The following is a 21,536-nucleotide window of genomic DNA, read 5'->3' as shown; positions in this document are numbered from 1 at the left end:
CCAGTAAGATGTCGCAAACCACGTGGTGGCATTTCCCCCCCCTCCCTCACCCTCCCCTACAGCAAGAAGTTCACACAGTCTTTGAAACGCGCACGTTTCAAGAAGAAAAATCGTGAAAAACATGTGAACCGAGGAGGAAAAAAATAGCTTTCTGGGAACCGACATTAACAGGCTGTATTTAAAAACATTTTTTTTTTTTTTTTTTAATTTTTTGAATCTTCGAAGACGTTCCACTGCACGTGTAGGTGCGCGAAATTTCATGATTGGCCTAGAGGATCTTCTTTAATCTACGTCGCGCGCCAGTTGTAGGCCTAACGTGGTGGGAAAGCTTAGGGGCGCCTCTTGTAAGAACTCATCCGTTTTTTTTTTCTCTCATCCTCTTCCGGTACGACAGCCGGAGGGAAAAAAAAAACCGCTACAGTCTTTCAGTTAAAACTGCTGCAGCATTCACTCCGGCACTTGTCAATTCCTCCTCCTCCCCCCCCCCTCCCCCCCTCAGGTATATATTTCGAAACCAGCTGGCGAGCCGCAGAGATACAGTATAAATATGATATCCCGCCCCCACACCCCCGGCCTCCTTCAGAGCACAATGATGCTGTCAGAAGCACGTCGGAGGATCGGTCGCTGTCTTCAATCCTGCAGCGCCTCCGAGCTTGCCCCGCGACAGACACCCGCTGCCGCACTGATGTCAATGATAAATTAATACTATAAAAATCAAAACTAATAATAATGCCTGCTGCTATCACTGATATCCACAATGAATAAATGTTTTTGACGTGACAACGTCTAATAAATCGATGAACGACGGCTGCACGCACGAAAAAGTGTCCCGTTACGCACATTGTTCCGTTACGCTGTGTTCCGTTACGCTCATTGTTCCGTTACGCTGTGTCCCGTTACGCTCATTGTTCCGTTACGCTGTGTTCCGTTAGGCTGTGTTCCGTTACGCCTTTGAATATATATACTGTATAGAAGTCGCGAGTGGATAGGATTTACTCTACGTTTTTCAGAAGCGTATAATGAGCAGCTTGGGAACTTCACCGCTGCAGTGCGCTGCCGTAACGCCCTGTATCGTCTTAGTTGTTATTTACACGTTAGAGCGCAGCGCTGTCGCCCGTTGTCATTCCCCGCACCCCTCACCCATCTATCACTGCAGCTCGAAGTCGTTCAACAGGAGGGGGAAGGGGTGTCTGAAGAGTTGGACACTTGTCCGCTAGGGACCACCACAAGTCGATGCCCTAGAGATGGTGGCGATTGCGGCGGTGAATTAACCAACTACCTCAAAACCGTATTAGAATTTTTAACCTGGGCTGGCGACTTCTATACAGTATATATATTCAAAGGTTACGCTGTCGGCGAGTACAGTAACAATAGGTTATGTTACAATTGACTAAAAAATTATGGTGATACATATAATTGATGATAGATATTTGATTACAATTAATTTATATGAAAACTTGTTCATAATTATATTTAAACTTTATAACTAAACGCCAGTTTTTAAAATTAATTACAAGTCATCTACGTGTGAACTGTTTCATCGACTGTTTATAAAGTGAAGTGAAAAGTTAATGTGGTTTTCATTGCTTATTACAACAACAATTTCGGCAATAAAGGTTTTTTATTCTTGCATTTTAAAAATCTGATTACTAGTATAATTTCAAGTATTTATTATTTTATTATTAAAATAAAAATTATTCAATTTTATTCATAAAAGTATCCAATCATTTCATCAATGTTTTGTTATGACGTCACGTTAATCTATCGTCCGTAAACCGAATTTACAGACAACCAATTTTTTTTAACGATACTGACCACCAATCACTAGACCATGCGATTTAAAAGAAGCACATATATTATTTTTATTTGTACGTATCCTTTTTTTTTAATTCAGTGAAATTTGTTATGCGCGCGCATAGTCAAAAATGCACTTTCATAATATTCTTTTATTTTGTAACGCGCCTAAATAAGTAAAACTTAAAAAAAAATTACCAAAGATCTGAACTTTAAAAAAAAAAAAACGTTGGCGAGTGGTAAGACACTGAACTTTATCTTTGAAAGATTTTTGCAATGGGAGTGCATGACTTGATGTAAGCTTTTGGACATACGCCATTGCTAAGCACATGTATATGTATATCTGTAGAAGAAAACTAAAAAAAAAAAAAAAAAAAAAAAAGACAAAAACATAAATTAAGCAAATTATTATTTTTGTCAACAGGATATAAACACCACATAATATTCCATAACAGGAATATGGTCAACAAACAAAGAAAAACAAAGAAAAATGGACTAAGAGACAAGATTTTGGACATACGCCATTGCTAAGCACAAGTATGTCTGTAGAAGAAAACTACAAAAAACCCAAAAGACAAAAACACAAATTGGACTCGCATTATATTATATAGGACTTGGATTCGAATCCCGACCCGAACATCCTGACCTCGGTAGCCGCGACCGAGTCCTGCCAGTGTTTCCTCGACTTGCGATCGCGTGTGTGTCCGCTTATGACGACTCAGCTGTCGACGAGACGTAAATAAATAAACAAACGAAAAGCGGTAAATGCACATGGTAGCAAAACTAAATAAATAATTACGCCTTTGTTCTATCCTAAACTTCGGGATGGTTCGTTTCGAACTTTGGCCATCGATTGGTTTTGGAGCCCACATGTCCTGAAGGTCCTATCGCTCTGGTCCTCTGCGCAGTAAACCATGCGACGCTTAACTCGCTTCGCCTCTGTTGGTATATCCCGAAAACTTGACCGGAATATATTCCAAATTGATTGTAGTTTGACACAACGAATTCCATAGATTTTTTGACGTGACAACGTCTAATAAATCGATGAACGCCGTCTCCACGCACGAAAAAGGATGACTCATTGTCCCGTTACGCACATTGTCCCGTTTCGTTTTTCCCGTTACGCTCATTGTACGCTTGCGCCGCATTTATCTCTCTTCCACTCGATTGGAACAACTATCAATTTGACTTTTTCGAGGCACATTAAACTTGAAACACTCCCATTCGTTTCCTACTTTTCCTGTCATCGTCCTATCCTTAACAGAATAATACAGATTGGAAGAAGTTAAATAGCAAACATGTATAAAAGTTATAGTTAAAATAATCTCTTCGATAAAGTAATAAACATATTTGAATTAATGAGTGCAAATAAAAGTAATTTTATCAATTAAATTGTAGATTTCATTTCACTTCTCCTTTGTATCCATACAAAATAGTGATAATTCAATAAAAATGATTCAATTTTATTCATAAAAGTATGCAATCATTTCATCAATGTTTTGTTATGACGTTGTCACGTTAAACTATCGTCCGTAAACCTACTTTACAGACAACCACTTTTTTTTATACTGTAAATCATTGACAAAATAGTTTTAGGTCTAGCCCGGAGACCGTCCCGTCCGTACTAATATTATAAATGCGAAAGTAAGTTTGTTTTTCCTTCTTTTACGCACCAATGGTGCAACGGATCAACATGATTATTTGCATAAGATAATTTATGGACCGGAGAGTGACACAGACTACAGATAATTATGTAATTCCACCCCTAAGGAAGTGAAAAAAAAAGGTAAATTTCGTTTTATAATAGAGAATCATAGTTCGCTAGTCGCCGTGAGCATTGCTAAGTGGACGGGTCTCGCCAAGGAGAAAAATAGGAAATTACCAGACCTTACTATATGACCGTATTGCGGACATTTCTCCTAGCAATGTGCGCGGGATATTGGCATCGTCTGCGACTACTGCGTTATGCATCCTGCAACACTGTACTGTTCGGCTCGAAGCCTAATGCCCAGAATCCAGTGGCTCTACATAACAAGAATAAAATAATATAATATTCGTAACGAACAAACAAACTGAAAAAGAAAGCGAGTAAACATTGCATCGTCATCCAGTTCTAAACTATGTTCAAAGTTTCAAGCCTCTATCTCATCTTGAAGTTAGTTTAAAAACGACTGCAAAATTCGTATAGAACAGATAAACAGAAACACAAGAAAGCGAGTTAAACAAAACCTTTTAAAATAATAAACAACATTTTTTCATGATTTATAAATATTATTTCGGACATACAAAAAATTCTCTAGTTTACACTGTATGTCATACAGAAAACCTAAAGAACGGACAAAGAAATATGAATGCACAAACAAACAGAAAAACAAGCCAAGATCAGCTGATTTTAAAAGTAGAATACATACACACAACAGAGAATTTCACGGAAGAAATTAATCCGAAAAAATACAGCACAGACGAACACCATGGGCTGGAAAAAAACGACGAGACAGTTGAAATAATAACAGTAAGTACAAAGAAACAACACAACGAAAAAAAATATGAACCCAAAGATGATACAAAACCGATAAACTGGACAATACAGCGACGCACATGCGAAACCAGCGATGTAACTACACAATTATTCTCCGACAACACAACGACGACAACACAGACGAACACAACAACTGCGACATTTCGAAAACTGAACTGCACAAGCAGATTGATCTTCCTTGTTGCAAGAATCATTCAAAGAGAGATTTCTTATAGAATAATGACCACACTTCTACATTGTCCGCAGGTTGGTTCGGACCAGCCAACACCAAGAACTAAGCAAGATTAACTATGCAGTGGTTTCACACTGCCTTCCGTAGTATGGAGACGTGAAGGGACAACACAACACACAAGTCCTGGACCCGGGAATCGAACAGGGGACAGGCCGGGCGACTCGCTGGCGCCTGCGAGGCCTGCCTTCCGCACGACACCGCGGCATTCCGTGTTGCATAAACAGTTCCTGTGGGTGAACACAAACCCAGATGTGTGTGCAAAATACCATGTCTCTCAATACACATTTAATTTGTGTTGACCATGCATTCGCGCTAATTTGAACACTCGCTGTAAAGATTAAGGCAAAAATATTTGTATCTTAAACTTAGTCACAGGGCTAAAATATTTCACAGTTAACAACCATAAGTATTCCCCCAAATATCAACGTCTTAGTGACTGAAATCAACCATAGCTCCCTCATGTCGGAGATGTTGCTCATAACATATCCATATCGCTCCTTGTATTTGCCTGCATTTGCTTGAAGCTTGGCTCTTCCTGTATATTTATTACGACAGCTCTCTTGCTTGTTATGATTCTTCTCGAATTTCCTCAGCAGATATCTACTTTAAGTGTTCAAAATTATCATTACTTGCGTTGACATTTGACAGCTCGAAGATACAGTTTAGTAAATATATATTTTTTATAATTTGAAACCTAAAAACAAATGCAAGTGTTATGGGACGAAATTTAAAAGAAATCTCTCAACTAACAGTAACGACAAGAAATGAACTAGTCGCGCCGCCATGTTGATTTCCCACTGACACAAAGTCTCCAAAATTTGGTGGTATTTTTAAATTTCCGAACGATCCGACACCAAACATTACGTCAAAAAGGTCAGGATGGCTGACTGGTATACAAAAACGTGCCGAACTCGATAATTAGCGGCATAAAATGATCTGGGTTGATACATTTCCCTTTCCCGAGAATAATACTGTATATTTCCTTATACTTTCATCTCAATCCCGTAGAAGGCAGCGGTAAACCACCAGGTGGAAACACCTGTTAGGTGTTACTTTGGATGACTAAACATAGGGCTAAACAAAAGATCGAATTTTTTTTATCAATAAATATTTATTTATTTTCCGCTGTATGTAACGTCAATTATCTATCACCGTTTTCTAGTAAGTCGTCCCATTAGCAACAGTTTCATTTTACGCTACCTAGCCTGTAGCTTAAAGTATAATAATTAGGGGCAGGCATTTTTCGCGAATAAATCTGAATGCATTTTAGACTGCAACAAGGTATACCCGCACCAGAGGTTTCTCCCTTGTGATTGGCGGCCGTCTGCGAGAGAAGTCGTTGCCTTTCTTGACCGAGCCACTCAGGAGGCGTTTGCTTGCGCACTGAATCACTGTGTGTGATTGGTGTGCTGACAGTAGACATTGTACCTGAGAGAAACTCACCCAATCACGAAACACAGTCGATGCTACAGTGTTTTAACTTATAACTAATCTCGGAATCTTTTCGCAAAATGTGCACGGCTCTAATAATAATTAATTAAAAATAGTATTTTTTTTTATAAAACAGTGTTTTTGAAACGGACTTAAAAGTATTAAATAATCGACTTCTACCGTCTGGCTCCGAGGGGACCTGTGATTAATAGTTTGCAACGCGCGCATAGGTACGTCCCACCTGACACGAATGGCAGCTGCCCCCCGCGGCTGTCCGAGGAGTTAGGCCATCCGCCAAAGCGCTTGGCTCGGACGGGACAGTGTCTTGGCACTCGTCAATGTTAATTCTGACGTGCAGCGGGCAAAATACCCGCGCCGGACGCACGTCTCGGGAAGAACTAACTCTACCCTGAAGAACATTCATCTGAAACTCTAACCTGCGACACGTGGGTTAGATCGAACCAATTTTGGTTTATACATGTGCATACATAGTTATTTATATACTAGCTGAAGGACCCGGCGTTGCCCGGGATAGACACGTCATAGTATAAGGAACATCACCACCGAGTTTCAAGTCCGTAGGGCATAATACTTTAAAAGCACAGAATGTTGATTTTCAAGTCTCACTGATTGCTAGAGACCGGAAAAAATTCGCGAATTAATTTTGCGATATGCTAAAATACAAATAGTTGTACCTCAGTGCTGCCCCTGCTATTGGCTCACAACTCACCTGGATGACTCTGGGCCAATGAGAAACACCCGACCAAAGCTTCATCGAATCACAGGCTGCTACGCTGGGACGTCTCACACGACAGCAGCCAATGAGTGGGTGACATTTGACCGAGTGTACGTAGAACTATGGAGTTCATCCTGGAGGTCATTGAACCCGCGAATTTTTCGGGTCTCTACTGATTGCACAATCTCGGTGAATCAAGGCTTCGCACCAGCTTCATTTCGTGGGAAGGCAGGTAACCTCTAGGCAAGACGTGACGGACGCACCAAACGATAGCGCGTTACAAATTCAAGGCAACGCCATCTATTGACGAAGTTCTAAACTAAACTGTTATCAGAGTCTTTAACTCGCTAGCAGCCGAGATCTTTTCTGATAGGGATGGGTTTCGCCAAGGAGAAGGATAGGAAGTTAACAGACTTCACTATATGACCATGTGGAGGACATAGTGAAATGGCACAAACTCACTGTTTGTGTGTCTCTGATCTTTATCCTATGATTTTCTATTACAAAACTAAATGTATTCATTTTTCAATCACTTAGGAACGAAATTGCATGATTATATGTAGTCTATGTCACTCTCCGGTCCATCTATGTGCAAAAAATCATGTATTTCCGTTGCTCCGTTGCTGCGTAAAAGAACCAACACACAAACATGCTTTCACATTCTTGTGAATATAAATTAACTTTTCCATAGTTTAGAATGAGCTAATAAAAATTAAAAATAACGAAACAGCACAATTGACTAAAATAGCCAACAGGACAAAACAAAAAATTCCCCTTCGGTACAGCGAAGGATGATCTCGAAGTATCAACTTATTTTGTAAATATTTTAAAAACTTCTATAAACGTCTGTGAAATTTTAAGAACTTAATGTACATAACACATTTAAGTTCTCCAATATTACAAAAATATCGATTAAACGTTTCCTCATTTTCCATGCAGCGAAAATGTTATGAATGTTAACTCAATGCAACCAGCGTTCAATAGCTTACAACGAATTTCATGTTATGTCAACAATCATTCTGGAGAAGGGGGAGGTAGAATATCTACGCTACGAACAATTATTAGTAAAACTTAAATACGGCGTGAAAGATCTGTAACTGTAAATAAGAACGAATAAGAATGAGTGACTTGAAAAAAAAAAACAGTTAAAAAAAATTCTTAATTGCTAATGGTTACTAACCGAGTATCCTTTGCTGGACTTTCTCATTTCACTGCAGATTCTTATGAAACTCTATAAGTGTTAATTGAACAGTTTATATGTTTTTAATGTTAGTCAATCTAAATTCTTTTCTTTACGTCCAAGACGCAACATTATTACGCCAACTGGTCTGAATGACCGCGAAGTACAGAAAACGAAACTGAAAAAGTGTTACCTAATTTGTCATACAATTAAATGTTCTGTTCCCCACTTGTTAAGTGTGTTGAAAAATAGGCAAGGTGATTACAAATGTACTGCCGAAAAATTAAAAATAAAAACTTATAATTGGTGGAACACGGGTTACCATTATTTGTGTGGGAAATTCACTTACCGTCGAAAACGAATCCAGGTTACTTCCAATCAAATAAAAATTGCAATTTCAAAGGTGACATAAAAATGTTGTTACACTGCGTAAAAACCAGAATGGCTTAAGTGTCAGTGAGAACTTCTAGCGCGCACATGGCAGCACTGAACAATAGCTGGCACGGCCGTAATGGGGTTGACGTGGTCGTTACCACAACGCCGAAATACCACAACGCCGAACGTACAATAACGCCGAATACCATAACGCCGAATGCCAAATTGACCGCAACGCCGACAGCTAGAAAACTGCCGTGTACCACAACGCCAAAATACAGTAACGCCGAAAAATGTTGCTGCGTGGAGGGGGGGGGGGGGGGGGGCACAGGAGCAAAATGAAAAACAACTGAATGAATTTGTGTGTGTGTTTCTTAAATGTATCTTAACGCCGAAATACCACAACCTAACCTAACCTAGGCTAGCCTAACCTAACCTAACCTCACCTAACCTAACCTTTGTGGCAGTCATGCAATGACATTTTTCGGCGTTGTGGTGCGTCCCTGAGTTGACGCAACACTCGCTGCAGTTTCGCTTGCGGGTAGCTGCACGCAAGTAGTGCCGCACTTTCAGGGGCATCCTGTGGCTCCGCGCCGCTGTCTCAGACAGACTTGTAGCTGCTGAGGGCAGTGGCGGGTCCAGCATTGCATTGTTTTGAGGATTTTCGGTGGTAAAATAACAGACCCTTGAAAGGCTACTTTAACCCGTATCTGACGTTAAGAAAAATCATTATTGAAAATTTAGTTTACAATGAAAAATTACACATAAATCAGTATCACTAAATATTAAAAATAACACTATACAAAAAAAACCGACTTCAAAGGTCGAGTGCGGCTTGGAGATATATTTTTTATTACCCAGTTGTTTTTTTTTTTGCTCTAGGTGGTTTATCGGGGGTTGGGGGGGGGGGGGGGGTTAGAAGGTATGGCTTCGTAGACTATCCCATCGGACCACCATTGCGGCAGTGATAGGCAAAATATTCCGCCGTATTTTTTGCTCTCAATTACCACTCACAATTTCCGATTGAGGCCTTTAAATAAATTTTATTTGAGGACCAACGTGCGTTCATAACTGCATGCTACATCAAAAAACACTTAAACATATGCATACTCAATGACTAATTAAAAAATAAAAAATAGTACTTTTTTCCTTAAACATATGTGCCGCTGTCATTAGGCCGAATGTGCATTCGATACGCCAGGAAATCGAACTCATCTCTTCGCATCACTCGCAGTAACACGTATCTAGCTTTAAAATAATAATAATAATAATAATAATCCATAATTAGAGTCCTGAAAAATTCGCGTGTTCATTTCGCAATAGACTTACATCCAAAAAAGTATACCTTCGTACAGCTTCTGCGATTGGCCGACATGTTATCTGGGGAACTTCGGGCCAATGGAAAAATCTAAACCAAGAAAGTGCCGAATCATGGATAAATTGGTTAAGACGTCTCACGAATCAGCAGCCAACGAACAGGTGTCATTTCTCCGAGTTTGTTAAGTACTGTGGAGTCTATCCTAGAGGTCAATGAACCCGCGAATTTTTCCGGTCCCTATCCATAAGTTATTAAAAAACTACTCATTAAAATTGTTTCCGTGATACAATTGTCAATATATTTTTTTCAAAATCGATTTTAAATAAAAAAATATTTTAGGCCAAAAAAAATAGTAGGCAGTGAAACGTTCACAGGAAAAAAAAAATCTCCGTTGTTTGTCGCTTGCAGTGAATTCACAATATCACGACCGACAGTTTCTAAGGTTCCGCGTCAGACCAGTGTCGCGTGTGGAGTGGGGGTAGGTCCAATTAGTCCCCCGGGGGTGAGGCGGGGAGGGGGAAATAAAAAAAAAATTAATTGGACCAGTATGATATAAGATAAAAAAAAATATTTCACTTACGGGTCGCCACGTGGCTCGTGTAAGCAAACAGCATCACGTGACCTATTAACAACGAGAGGGTTTCCGGGATTCGTAAGACGTGGCAATGTGTTAACTTGTTCATCAGTAAGTTTCTAAAAAAAAAAAAAAAAAAAAAAAAAAAAAAAAAAAAAAAAAAGTTTCTAAAAAAAACGCATTTTAAAGCATTAATTACAGCAAGTTAAATGTTTCTTACTAACAGTTTGTGATTTTTAAAAGATACTTTTAACATTAAAAATCCACGGATATTAAAAATAAACGTTTAAAAGTCGCACACTCTTATAAATCATCACAGTCAATTTAAGGATTTCTTTTTTTAACGAAGAATGCTGTTCAAATAAACGAAGAGTTTGTAATGGTCCCAGACAAAACTGATCCGAGTTTACGTCCCGTTGTTGACGAGATAAACCACGCGCGGGCCCGAAGAAGAGTGTTTGTTGTTGGCGTCCACATTCAACACGTGTTACTATTTAGCTGTAGGCGCCCAAGGCACCCGCAGAAAACTGATGAATACAACAACAACCTTAATTCAATTTTTACTCTAAATACCTATTAGATATTCAATTTCTTTTAAAATTGTGCAAATGAAAATTATTTCTTATATACATGAAAAATTAAGAACAATATATCTGTCAAAAAAAATTCGTTTTTAATGTACAACCTGTTTTAAAAACAACAACACTGCGTATGAATTATCTCATTTATTGAATTTTAACGTTCTCGCGTATTGTAAACTCGAAACGTAAAATAATGATGAAACACAGACAAATAAAAAAAAAAAAAAAAAAAAAAATCTTTAACTTGTAGGTAGGGACCGGAAAAATTCGCGGTTTCAATGACCTGCAGGATGAACTCCATAGTTCTACGTACACTCGGTCAAAATGCCACCCACTCAATTGGCTGCTGTGTTGTGAGACGTCCCAGCGTAGCAGCCTGTGATTCGTATAAAGCTTCGGTCGGGCGTTTCTCATTGGCCCAGAGTGATCCAGGTTGAGTTGTGAGCCAATGGCAGAGGCAGCGCTGAGGTATAACTATTTGTATTTTAGCCCATCGCTGAAATTAATTCGCGAAATTTTTCCCTGCTCTACTTGTAGGGCCATCTTTCGGTAAAAAAAACAATTCCGAACACGCTTGTCAACACGCGCGGAATGACGAGAGAGAGAGAGAGAGAGAGAGAGTGGCAGACCTTGCAGCAGGAACCTCTTGGGCGGCGGCAGCTGCGCCGCGCCCCAGTGGTGGTGCTGCTGCCACGGGTAGCCCAGTGCCATCTCGCGCGATGGCTGCGCCCAGCCCGCCGCCTGGTACGTCGCAATGCTGAGGCCGCTTCGCTTGCCTTCAGCGCGCGCGCATGTCCCGGCTCGCTCGGCGACTGTGCGGAGACTGCCCGCCCCCTTACCCCTCCCCTCGTGGGGGACGACCAGCCCTGCCTGCCCCCCCCCCCCCCCTAGCGGGGGCACGTGGCAACCCCGAGCACGCCGGCGTACCACGTGCCCGCGCGCACGTGTTCCGAGGTCCCGCTCCGCGGACACACCGGGAGCATTAGACGACGCGACGTCGGGTCGTTACCATAACGCCGAAATACCATAACGCCGAATGTCAAAATTGACCACAACGCCGAAATACCATAACGCCGAATGTCAGAATTGACCACAACGCCGACAGCTAGAAAACTGCTGTGTACCACAACGCCGAAATAATAACTGAATGAATTTGTGTGTGTTTTTCTTAAATGTACCTTAACGCCGAAATACCACAATCAAACCTAACCTTACCTAACCTAGTCTAACCTAACCTAACCTTTGTGGCAGTCCTGCAATGACATTTTTCGGCGTTAATGTATTTCGGCGTTGTGGTGAGTCCCCCGCGATATCCACCAGTTTCTCAAACGACTTTCACACACCGACCGACACGGCTGATCTTTGGCGTTCACCTGATCTGAAGTAGCTCGGCCTCTGGGTTGTAGCCGCGTCCTTGGCGAATAATAACTCACACGACGTTCCGCTCGACGTTGCAGTCGCCATCATCAGGGAGCATGTTATTTACCTACAGTTGGCGAATAACTCACCGACGTTTCGGTCGACGTTGCAGTCGCCATCATCAGGGAGCAGTTACCTACTGTACGTAACTGCGCCCTGATGATGGCGACTGCATTTCGACCGAAAAGTCGTGTGAGTTATTCGCCAAGGACGCGGCTACAACCGTAGGTAACTGCTCCCTGATGATGGCGACTGCAATGTCGACCGAAACGTCGGTGAGTTATTCGCCAAGGACGCGGCTACAACCCAGAGGCCAAGCTACTTCGGAAAATGGCCGCGAAAGCCTGTGGACGTTATCACCTGATCCAGCCTGCTTTAATTAACTACTGTAGTTCAGCTGTTCGGAAGAGAAAAAAAAATAGTTCAAAATATTACTATTCCAAAATGAAATTCGATCAAAATATTACTATTCCAAAACGAATTTTCATTATACAAATGTAATGGACATTTTTTCTCCAATTTAACCTCTGATACAGGTACGGCTGGTGCATTTGTAAAAAAATGGCCGCCATATTGGTAAGTGTAGTACTCTGATATCCTCCGTCCTCTTTTGGATTCCCCCTGCAAGACTAGAATCGGACCTTGTGCTCCATATTATGTGTATTTCCCTAGTCTCTGCTCTTCACACAGCCGACACCGCGAATTCCACCGTTGGGGGTCATGGACGTTTTAAAATCCTCAAACCCTCTGTATATCGGATGTTCCAGAACTCAGTGCCAACCGAGCTGACAGCATGGGCGTATATCCCGGAGGGGCCAGCCCTCTTCCCCCCCCCCCCCCCAATTCACCCCCGCAAAACAGTAGGTAACTGTGAAACGGGGTGAATGAATTTAAACGCCAGAACTATGTTTTATGGGAAACTTTCTGTACATCATGAAGAAAATTTCCTGCTTACTGCATGAATATAGGTAAACATGCAGGCAGTGTGCAACAGTGTGATGTGTCAGTCAACCCAACGCCCTGAGAAACCTACAGATTTGCGCCCTTGGCTGAACGGCCAGTTAATTGCGGTTCTCATTAAAAAAATTGTATCGTAGTTTTTTTTTCAAACTTTTTAAAATCCTCATCCTGAATCAAATTATTAGATGGTATGATTTTGCGCTACTTATGCGGCAAATTTTTTTTAATCGGATTAATGTGAAGTAGACGGTCTATCAAGATTAAAATTTAAAAAATATATTTTAAAAAAAGGAATGATATTCTATGTTTGCATCTATAATCTTACAAAGACCAATCTCTGAAAGGAGAGGATTTTTCTCATGTATGCTAACACCCAACTAGAACATTGTAATTTTATATGTATAATGATTACGATATCATTTAAAATCCTTGAAAATAATATCAAAATAAATTATTTCGATGAAGCCACAATACCGGTCTCCATTGACATTTTCTAAAACGTGAATGACATCGTAGAAACCGACGTGTGGAGGATCGCAATAGAGTTCCGAACCACACACAGCTCTACGCGTGAGACTCACCTGAAACTTGAGACTTTTTATAGCATACGAATATAACACATATTTCAGTATTCACGTCCATAAAACACGCATAACCCAAAGAAGGCACTGGCCAACTTCCAACAACTTCTTTGAGATTCTGGTTCTAATTTCTGCGTTCTTTATTTAAAACGAATAAAACTCAGAAAAGTCTACAGACGGGAACCTTATTCGCGGAGAAAAGCTACGTTTTTTTTTTTGTTTCGAGTTTCCGTCACCTTTTTAACTGCCTAACTTTCCAGCAGTGAAAGCCAATTTGCATAGGTATGTAAGTCTTTACGATTTTTTTCTTTTCATTTTGACTAAACCCATGCGATGCAAAAAAAAATTCAACTGCCGTTATATGATTAAAAAAACTTTTGTTTTCTTAAATTAGTTTCGTGAAAATTATAAAACTAAAAAAATGTAAATATTAAAAAACGTTTTTCATATAAACATTTGAAAAAAATATGTATATTTTAAAATTCCCATTACGATTTCGAAGTAAATATATTCGATAGTTAAATTGTTTAACTAACCTGTGACACTGTCAAGAGCAATCAACTGAACATTGCATTCTGTAATAAGATTTTGAGACATGGACATCCCAAAACATAGTCAAAAATCACTTGAATACGCAAATAATATTAATAACAATAAATTATACACGTGTTTATATTAATATTAAATACTGAGTATTTATTATTTTTTAAAATTTGATTGAATTTATACGTTACTTAATTTATTTATAACATGATTTTAGTCATTTTATTATTTTATTTTTATTACTAATTTCCATGCAAAATTAAAATTAGTTGTTTTTTATTGAGCCAAGTAAGTATAACTTTAAAGGCGCGTAATTTTTTTTTAAGATATGGCAGTTTGAAAAAGAATTTTTGAATGCAACGTTGTGATGAATCTATTCCATAGTCTTCTTAAGTATATCCTATTTTATTTTCGTACATAAATATCTTATATGATATAAGCGTAATTTATTGTTGCATTAGAAATAGGGACAAGCCATCAAACCCTCAAATCAATATTCCATTAAATCTTTTAGTTTTGGAAAATTTTATATTCATTAAAAATATTATAAGATAAATATCGAAGTTGATAAAAATAAATTCAACACTGACAACTCTGAGTTCTATTACCGTTCCCCGACATATTGTGTACTTTCAGTATGTAAGTATATAAATAAATTTGATCCCGAAAACTTAGTTCGTGAAAGGAATATTTAAAGGGTAAAGTGTTTCAAAACCATAATTGATATCTTTTATTTCCATTACTTTACTGTCGACACTTAAGCAATAGAGTCGTATTCGGGGGGTAGATATATTTGTGATTCTAATTACAGATTTGGATTCAAGAAAACTGAGATTTCTCTCATTAATAGGGAGCGGATGCAGGATGAACTCCATAGTTCTACGTACACTCGGTCAAATGTCACCCACTCATTGGCTGCTGTATTGTGAGACGTCCCAACGTAGCAGCCTGTGATTCGATAAAGCTTTGGTCGGGCGTTTCTCATTGGCCCAGAGTCATCCAGGTGAGTTGTGAGCCAATAGCAGAGGCAGCACTGAGGTATAACTATTTGTATATTAGCCTATCGCGAAGTGAATTCACGAATTTTTCCGGTCCCTACTCATTAATAATTAAAAGTGAAATACACACAATTATTAACCAGTTTATTTTTAGTACTTGTAGGATAGGCAATGTTAATAACTATTTAGTTGCAACAGTTAAAAATAGTTAATGAAGCCATTAGGTACCCACATTGAGTAGTGGGGAAATGGTGTATCATCTGAAGCACAGATTAAATTAAATTAGCAATTTACATTGCTTAAGTCACTACGAATAACTTCGCGATGTTTCAGTGATAGAAAAAAAGCAGGTCACGAAAAAGGCAAACCGTAATGACCTTGCGAAAAAAAAAACTTGACCTTTTTTTTAAACAATTTCCTGTTGTGATTCGACTTCTGTGATGCTCGATGTGAGTGGTCCCGTTTGACCTGTGAGGAATAACAATGCGCGGAAACAGTTATCCGGTCGGAACATCATTGGCTAGAGACTGGAAAAATTCGCGCTTTCGATGACCTCTAGGATAGACTCCACAACCCCCTACACACTCCGGCAAATGCCACCTGCTCACTGGCTACTGACTCGTGACACTTGTCAACTGGGACGCTTGCGATTCGATACTTTTTTGGTTGAAGGTTTCCCATTGGCTAAAAGTTCTTCAGATAAACTGTAAGCCAATCACAGAAGCAATATAAATGTACAGTTGTTTGGATTCTACTTCTAGCATATCGTGAAATGAATCCGCGAATTTTTCCGGTCTCTAATCATTAGAGACTGGAAAAATTCGCGAATTCATTTCGCGAAAGGCTAATATACAAATAGTTATACCTCAGTGCTGCCTCTGCTATTGGCTCACAACTCACCTGGATGACGCTGGGCCAATGAGAAACACCCAACCAAAGCTTTATCGAATCACAGGCTGCTACGCTAGGACGTCTCACACGACAGCAGCCAATGAGTGGGTGACATTTGACCGAGTGTATGCAGAACTATGGAGTTCATCCTGCAGGTCATTGAACCCGCGAATTTTTCCGGTCCCTACTAATCATTGCACAGCGAAACTGACTTCCAGCCGACCTTTGCACGTCTTGTCTGTAGCAAGTTCAAGGACTTCATTTATTTGGTAGTTTGTCGAGAGAAAATGAATGTTTTTAACGTACTACATATGCAAGGGGGAGGGGGGGGGGACTGGAGGATTGAACATTTTTTTTCCTTTAATGTTACATCTCACTCGTTTAGGGACCACATCATTTTACATTATCGGGCCAGGAACCATTTGATTTAAATTGATTTGCAAGTTCCCGAAACTACGTGTTATTTAGGGAATTAGATATTTTCATTCGTGTAAATGAGTTCTGGTTATATTCAATGTATGATAAGATTGTGTTGTAAATTAAACGCTAGAAAGGCTACATTATATTTTTTGAGGTTTTTTTTAATTAATAAAGTAAATTTTACTGACTTTTTTATATTTACTTTTGTTATATCCTCAAAAAAGTATTAATTGTACATACGTATTCATTATATTAGTTTTGGTGAATTAGTTTATGTTAAAAACAGCTATTTTATTTTATGTATATCCTTGTATTTGCGTAACGTACGCAATCGAACGCAATCCCACAAAATTTAAACCTCTGAATGTAATTAATACAGTTACAAAACTGACATCACTATTCAAGAACAACACTTTAGGCGTGGCGTGGTTTTTCATCGCTGTTGTCGCGAGTCAGGCTAGTTCATGGATGTTTCGCAACATAAAGAAAACATATTTTACGTGACATGCATTTAAAACATTAAATATAATTGTTTTAAAGAGTTCTTGGATTACATTGAATGTCACAAAAATAATAAAGTAAGTTAAAATTGAAGACTGAAGAAATTTCAATCAAACTTTAGAAAATGTCCAAAACTGAAATCCTTAAAGAAATCAAAGAATCAGTTCCTTGAAAGACAAGATGGCCGCTTTATGACGTTTCGATGACATCATACACCTATTCAGAGGTTTATTTGTTATGGTGATGCGAGATAATAAGTGCGACGTTCTCTGGTGGTTCTAGCGCAGAGTCGCCTCTAAGCGCAATGCTCTCAACTTGTGCGCAGTCTTTACGTAGTGTACAGGACTACCATGGGATTTTAGTAGTAACCATGACGTATATGGCGGAGAAATTATCATAAAGATGTGACACAAGTCCCTCGGGTGCTTTCAAGAATCTGTTTCGGGTATTTAAGACCTAAACACACCCGTTTTAGCCATTTTCACGGTTGTAAAAATACAATAATTTAAAAACAAAATACGGAAACAGAACTGCTCATCCACTTTAAGATTAAATTTAAATGGTTTTCGTAAAGGGACCCCCACTTAGATACCTTGAGCAGTTTTCAATCTAATGTTTTTTTTTGACGTGACAATGTCTAATAAATTGTTTGAACGCCGGCTGCACGCACATTGTTCCATTAAGCTGTGTTCCGTTAAGCTCATTGTTCCGTTACGCTGTGTCCCGTTACGCTCATTGTTCCGTTACGCTGTGTTCCGTTAAGCTGCCGGCGAGTGCAGTAATAATAGGTTATGTTACAATTGACTAAAAAATTATGGTGATTCATATAATTGATGATAGATATTTGATTACAGTTTATTTATATGAAAACTTGTTCATAATTATTGTTACGATCGCGCTTGGCTGCAGTGCTTGGCGTCGCCGCGCTCGTTCGGCCTGTCTGCGCCCCCTTCCACCCGCATCCTCTCCCTGGTATCTCGTGTCATACTATCACGCGACATCCTGACTGTCGCGGCGCGCACCTGCCTCAGATCGAGTTACTTAAGGGAGGCCGCACTGCGGAATGGAGGGACTCAGACATGTTTATCGGTGTGTTTTGTGGGAACCCGATGCTTGTTGAGTTTATCGGCGTTCTTTGAGCAGCCGCCGCGTCCTTCGAGGACTCACGACGCGTTTCTGGGCATTTCGACGACGAAGGTCGCGCGATATCTCGGAGACATGCCCGATTGTTCTGGACGGGAACCCAAGGGCTATTTAAGGAGGTTGGGCCGACCTTCGAGAGAGTAAGGGGTTCAGTGGGGAGTTCTCCCGCGGCGGAGTTTCCGGGCGATAGTGCCGCGGGTGCGGCAGAGTGGCGAAGTCCCTGGACGAAGGTTCCAGGGCAGGGAGTGAGTGAGTTCAGTGGAGTCGGGAGGTTCCGGGCGATAGAGTCGCGGGCGCGGCGGAGTCCCGGGCGAAGTTGCGAGTGAGTCGTCGTGTGGGATCTCGGCGAAGGGTGTGACGGCGGCGGAGTGTGGCGACGGAGTCCCGCGGCGGAGACCCACGAGGGGTGCTGCGGCGAGAGTTGCGCCAGAGTTGCGGCCCAGCGAGGTGTGTGAAACGAGTGACTGGGGAATTGACCTTTTTTACGTGTAATTAATTATCTGCCAATTTAGAAGATTATTTGTAAGTGACAAGTAGTGGTAATAAATAAAACTGTGTGTGTGATATAAAATCTATTAATTGGGCTATCCTTTACGAACCCCCGAGGCAAATCGTAACATTATATTTAAACTTTATAGCTAAACGCCAGTTTTTAAAATTAATTACAAGTCATCTACACGTGAACTGTTTCGTCGACTGTTTATAAAGTGAAGTGAAAAGTTAATGTGGTTTTCATTGCTTATTACAACAACAATTTCGGAAATAAAGGTTTTTTATTCTTGCATTTTAAAAATCTGATTACTAGTATAATTTCAAGTATTTATTCTTTTATTATTAAAATAAAAATGATTCAATTTTATTCATAAAAGTACGTAATCATTTCATCAATGTTTTGTTATGACGTTGTAACGTTGTAACGTTAAACTATCGTCCGTAAACCGACTTTACAGACAACCAATTTTTTTCTTCTGAAGCTCTGCACGCAGTTATTGCGCCCGGATATTCGAGGCCCTTAAGTGAAAATTATTTAAAGATATATTTGGTTGAGTTCAAAAGTCATAACAGCCAGACAGACAGACACAGTCGTAACCACGATGGTCAATGCAACACACCTCGTTAGCCATGACTGCAGCGAATAACGTTAGAAGTAATAATTGAAAGAAAAGTGAAAGTAAACAAATAAACTCGAACGGTGCGTTGAAGGTTGTTTCGCAGCGGCACATTACCTGTGCGCGCGCAGGCGGTCGTAAATAACCCCGGCAGTAATGACCAATCAGGTTCCCTCTCTCCTCCTCTCGGGCGAGCTGCGCGCGCGGATTTCGACCTTACGCCTAATATTACGAGGTTTGTCGCCTTCTAATCCCCTCGTTTCGACCATACACTTGCTTAGTCATGTATAGGGACCGGAAAAATTCGCGGGTTCAATGACCTGTAGGATGAACTCCATAGTTCTACGTACACTCGGACAAATGCCACCCACTCATTGGCTGCTGTCTTGTGAGACGTCCCAGCGTAGCAACCTGTGATTCGATAAAGCTTAGGTTGGGTGTTTCTTCATTGGCCCGGCGTCATCCAGGTGAGTTGTGAACCAATAGCAGAGGCAGCACTGAGGTATAACTATTTGTATTTTAGCCTATCGCGAAATTAATTCGCGAATTTTTCCGGTGTCTAGTGTTGTAGTTACGGCTTTGATCCGGCAAGCGAAGTTGAAGGTGGGTGTCATCATTTTCCCCTCGCTACTCGCTCGACATACTGCTGTGTTCTCACTGGTAGTTGAAGCCTCGATAAGTTGTTGGCGCACTAAACCGTTACAAATAATGATATTACAATTTAAATTAGTTTTAAATACGCGTAATAATAACAAAATGGGTCCGTGGCTGCCGTACGCGTCAGTAGTAGGCGGCCTGAATGGCACACAAACACTATCTAAAATATCTACATTTTTACAACTCTTATTGAATTTAATTGCATTTTCCAAGAGAAACCCCCCCCCTTTTTTTTTGTTGTTTCCAGCGAAACGAAAAATGCAGCACTGTAGCATCACTTCACGAACGCTTGCCTCAGTGTGTGGGGAGTGGGGCGCTCAATGCACCCCTCCCCCATCTCCGCGTACGAGCGTTGCACTTTTCGTTACGCTCTGAGTATCCTCCTACCATACCGGCTGTAAAAAAAAGTTTCACTTAAAAAAAAAAACAACATTAAATCACCGCTATTCCAGAATAATTAAAAAAAACAAAACAACCTCACGGCAAAGGAGGGTTATCCCGGGCGTCTGCGATCGAGACTCCCAGAGCCGGCAACATAGCGCTGGTCGACTCTCTCGCGGGCTTCGCTACAGTGTTGCCAGACGCACCAGAACATTGGTACTCGTACCCAAACTACCATGTCTATACCCGGTAACCGAGAAAATCCGCTAGGGTACTCAAATGTACCCGTATTCATGTAAAAAGAAAAAGTAAAAGTAAAAAAAAAATTACTGAATACTTACTTCGAATGGAAAACCAATTATGGTGTAAAACAGTGTTTTCCCTGGCCGTGACGTACTGACATAAAAAAACTCTGTATTTATTTTTAAACAGCTTCGGCTACGCTATACTCCTAAGGATCTCTGGAGTACCACAGGATCAAGTTGCAGCTGTTATCAAGTAAACAGTCAGTCGGCGAGAACAGGGTCAGTGATATCTGTCAACGAAATAAAACTTTTAAAGCACAACACAAATTAACGTCGCCATATTTACATTACAGGCAATATTTACAATAATTTTACACCAAGTTTAACCTCAAAATACCATTTTTTTTTCACGTGTTTTTTTTTTGGATATGTGACTGAATAACACGCGAACCGAGAACTTCCTGTGCCCAAAAGTATCCGAATGTAGAGGTGACTGTACCCAAGTTGCGTGCGCTATGGCCAAAATACACCAGAGACTGATACCGGACATCTCCAAGATTTTCGTGTGAGATCCTGGAGTTGTTTTCGCGTCAGTCCGATAGATGGCAGACGGTATGCCCAGTATAAACAATTATTACAATGGAAATCACTTTTTTTCTCTATCTCTCTCTCAAAGAAACTTATTTTACAAACTATACATATTTATGAGCGTAAATAAACCTCCAGTACTTCAAAATTTCTTAAAAACAAGTTAATCGTTTGACACCAGATAATATAATTCATAATTTAATGATGTAAGCTTTTGGACATACGCCATTGCTAAGCACATGTATGTCTGTAGAAGAAAACTACAAAAAACACAAAAGACAAAAACACAAACTAAGCAAAAAATTTCTGTTGTCAACAGGATATAAACACCACATAATAT

General features: G+C 40.1%; 1 protein-coding gene and 1 long non-coding RNA gene across 3 annotated transcripts in view; one reads left to right on the top strand and one right to left on the bottom strand.

Annotated features, from left to right (window-relative positions):
* Positions 1-21,536, top strand: part of LOC134534255 (uncharacterized) — a 241,122-nt gene that overhangs the window by 117,147 nt on the left and 102,439 nt on the right. The gene's annotated exons all lie outside the window — the stretch shown is intronic.
* Positions 1-21,536, bottom strand: part of LOC134534253 (thyrotroph embryonic factor) — a 207,966-nt gene that overhangs the window by 164,166 nt on the left and 22,264 nt on the right. The window contains exon 1 of one of the 2 annotated variants that reach the window (XM_063372547.1): positions 11,390-11,569. The exons of the other annotated variant lie outside the window; for it this stretch is intronic. Within the exon in view, the coding sequence (XP_063228617.1) occupies positions 11,390-11,471 (82 nt within the window). The 5' untranslated portion in view covers positions 11,472-11,569. Of the gene's footprint in view, positions 1-11,389; positions 11,570-21,536 lie in introns of those variants that run through there. 2 annotated transcript variants of the gene reach the window in all.

This window comes from Bacillus rossius, chromosome 7 (genome assembly GCF_032445375.1).
Source record: "Bacillus rossius redtenbacheri isolate Brsri chromosome 7, Brsri_v3, whole genome shotgun sequence".
Taxonomy (NCBI): domain Eukaryota; kingdom Metazoa; phylum Arthropoda; class Insecta; order Phasmatodea; family Bacillidae; genus Bacillus; species Bacillus rossius.
Note: the sequence above shows the minus strand (reverse complement) of the source record. Positions and strands in the feature narration are given on the sequence as shown.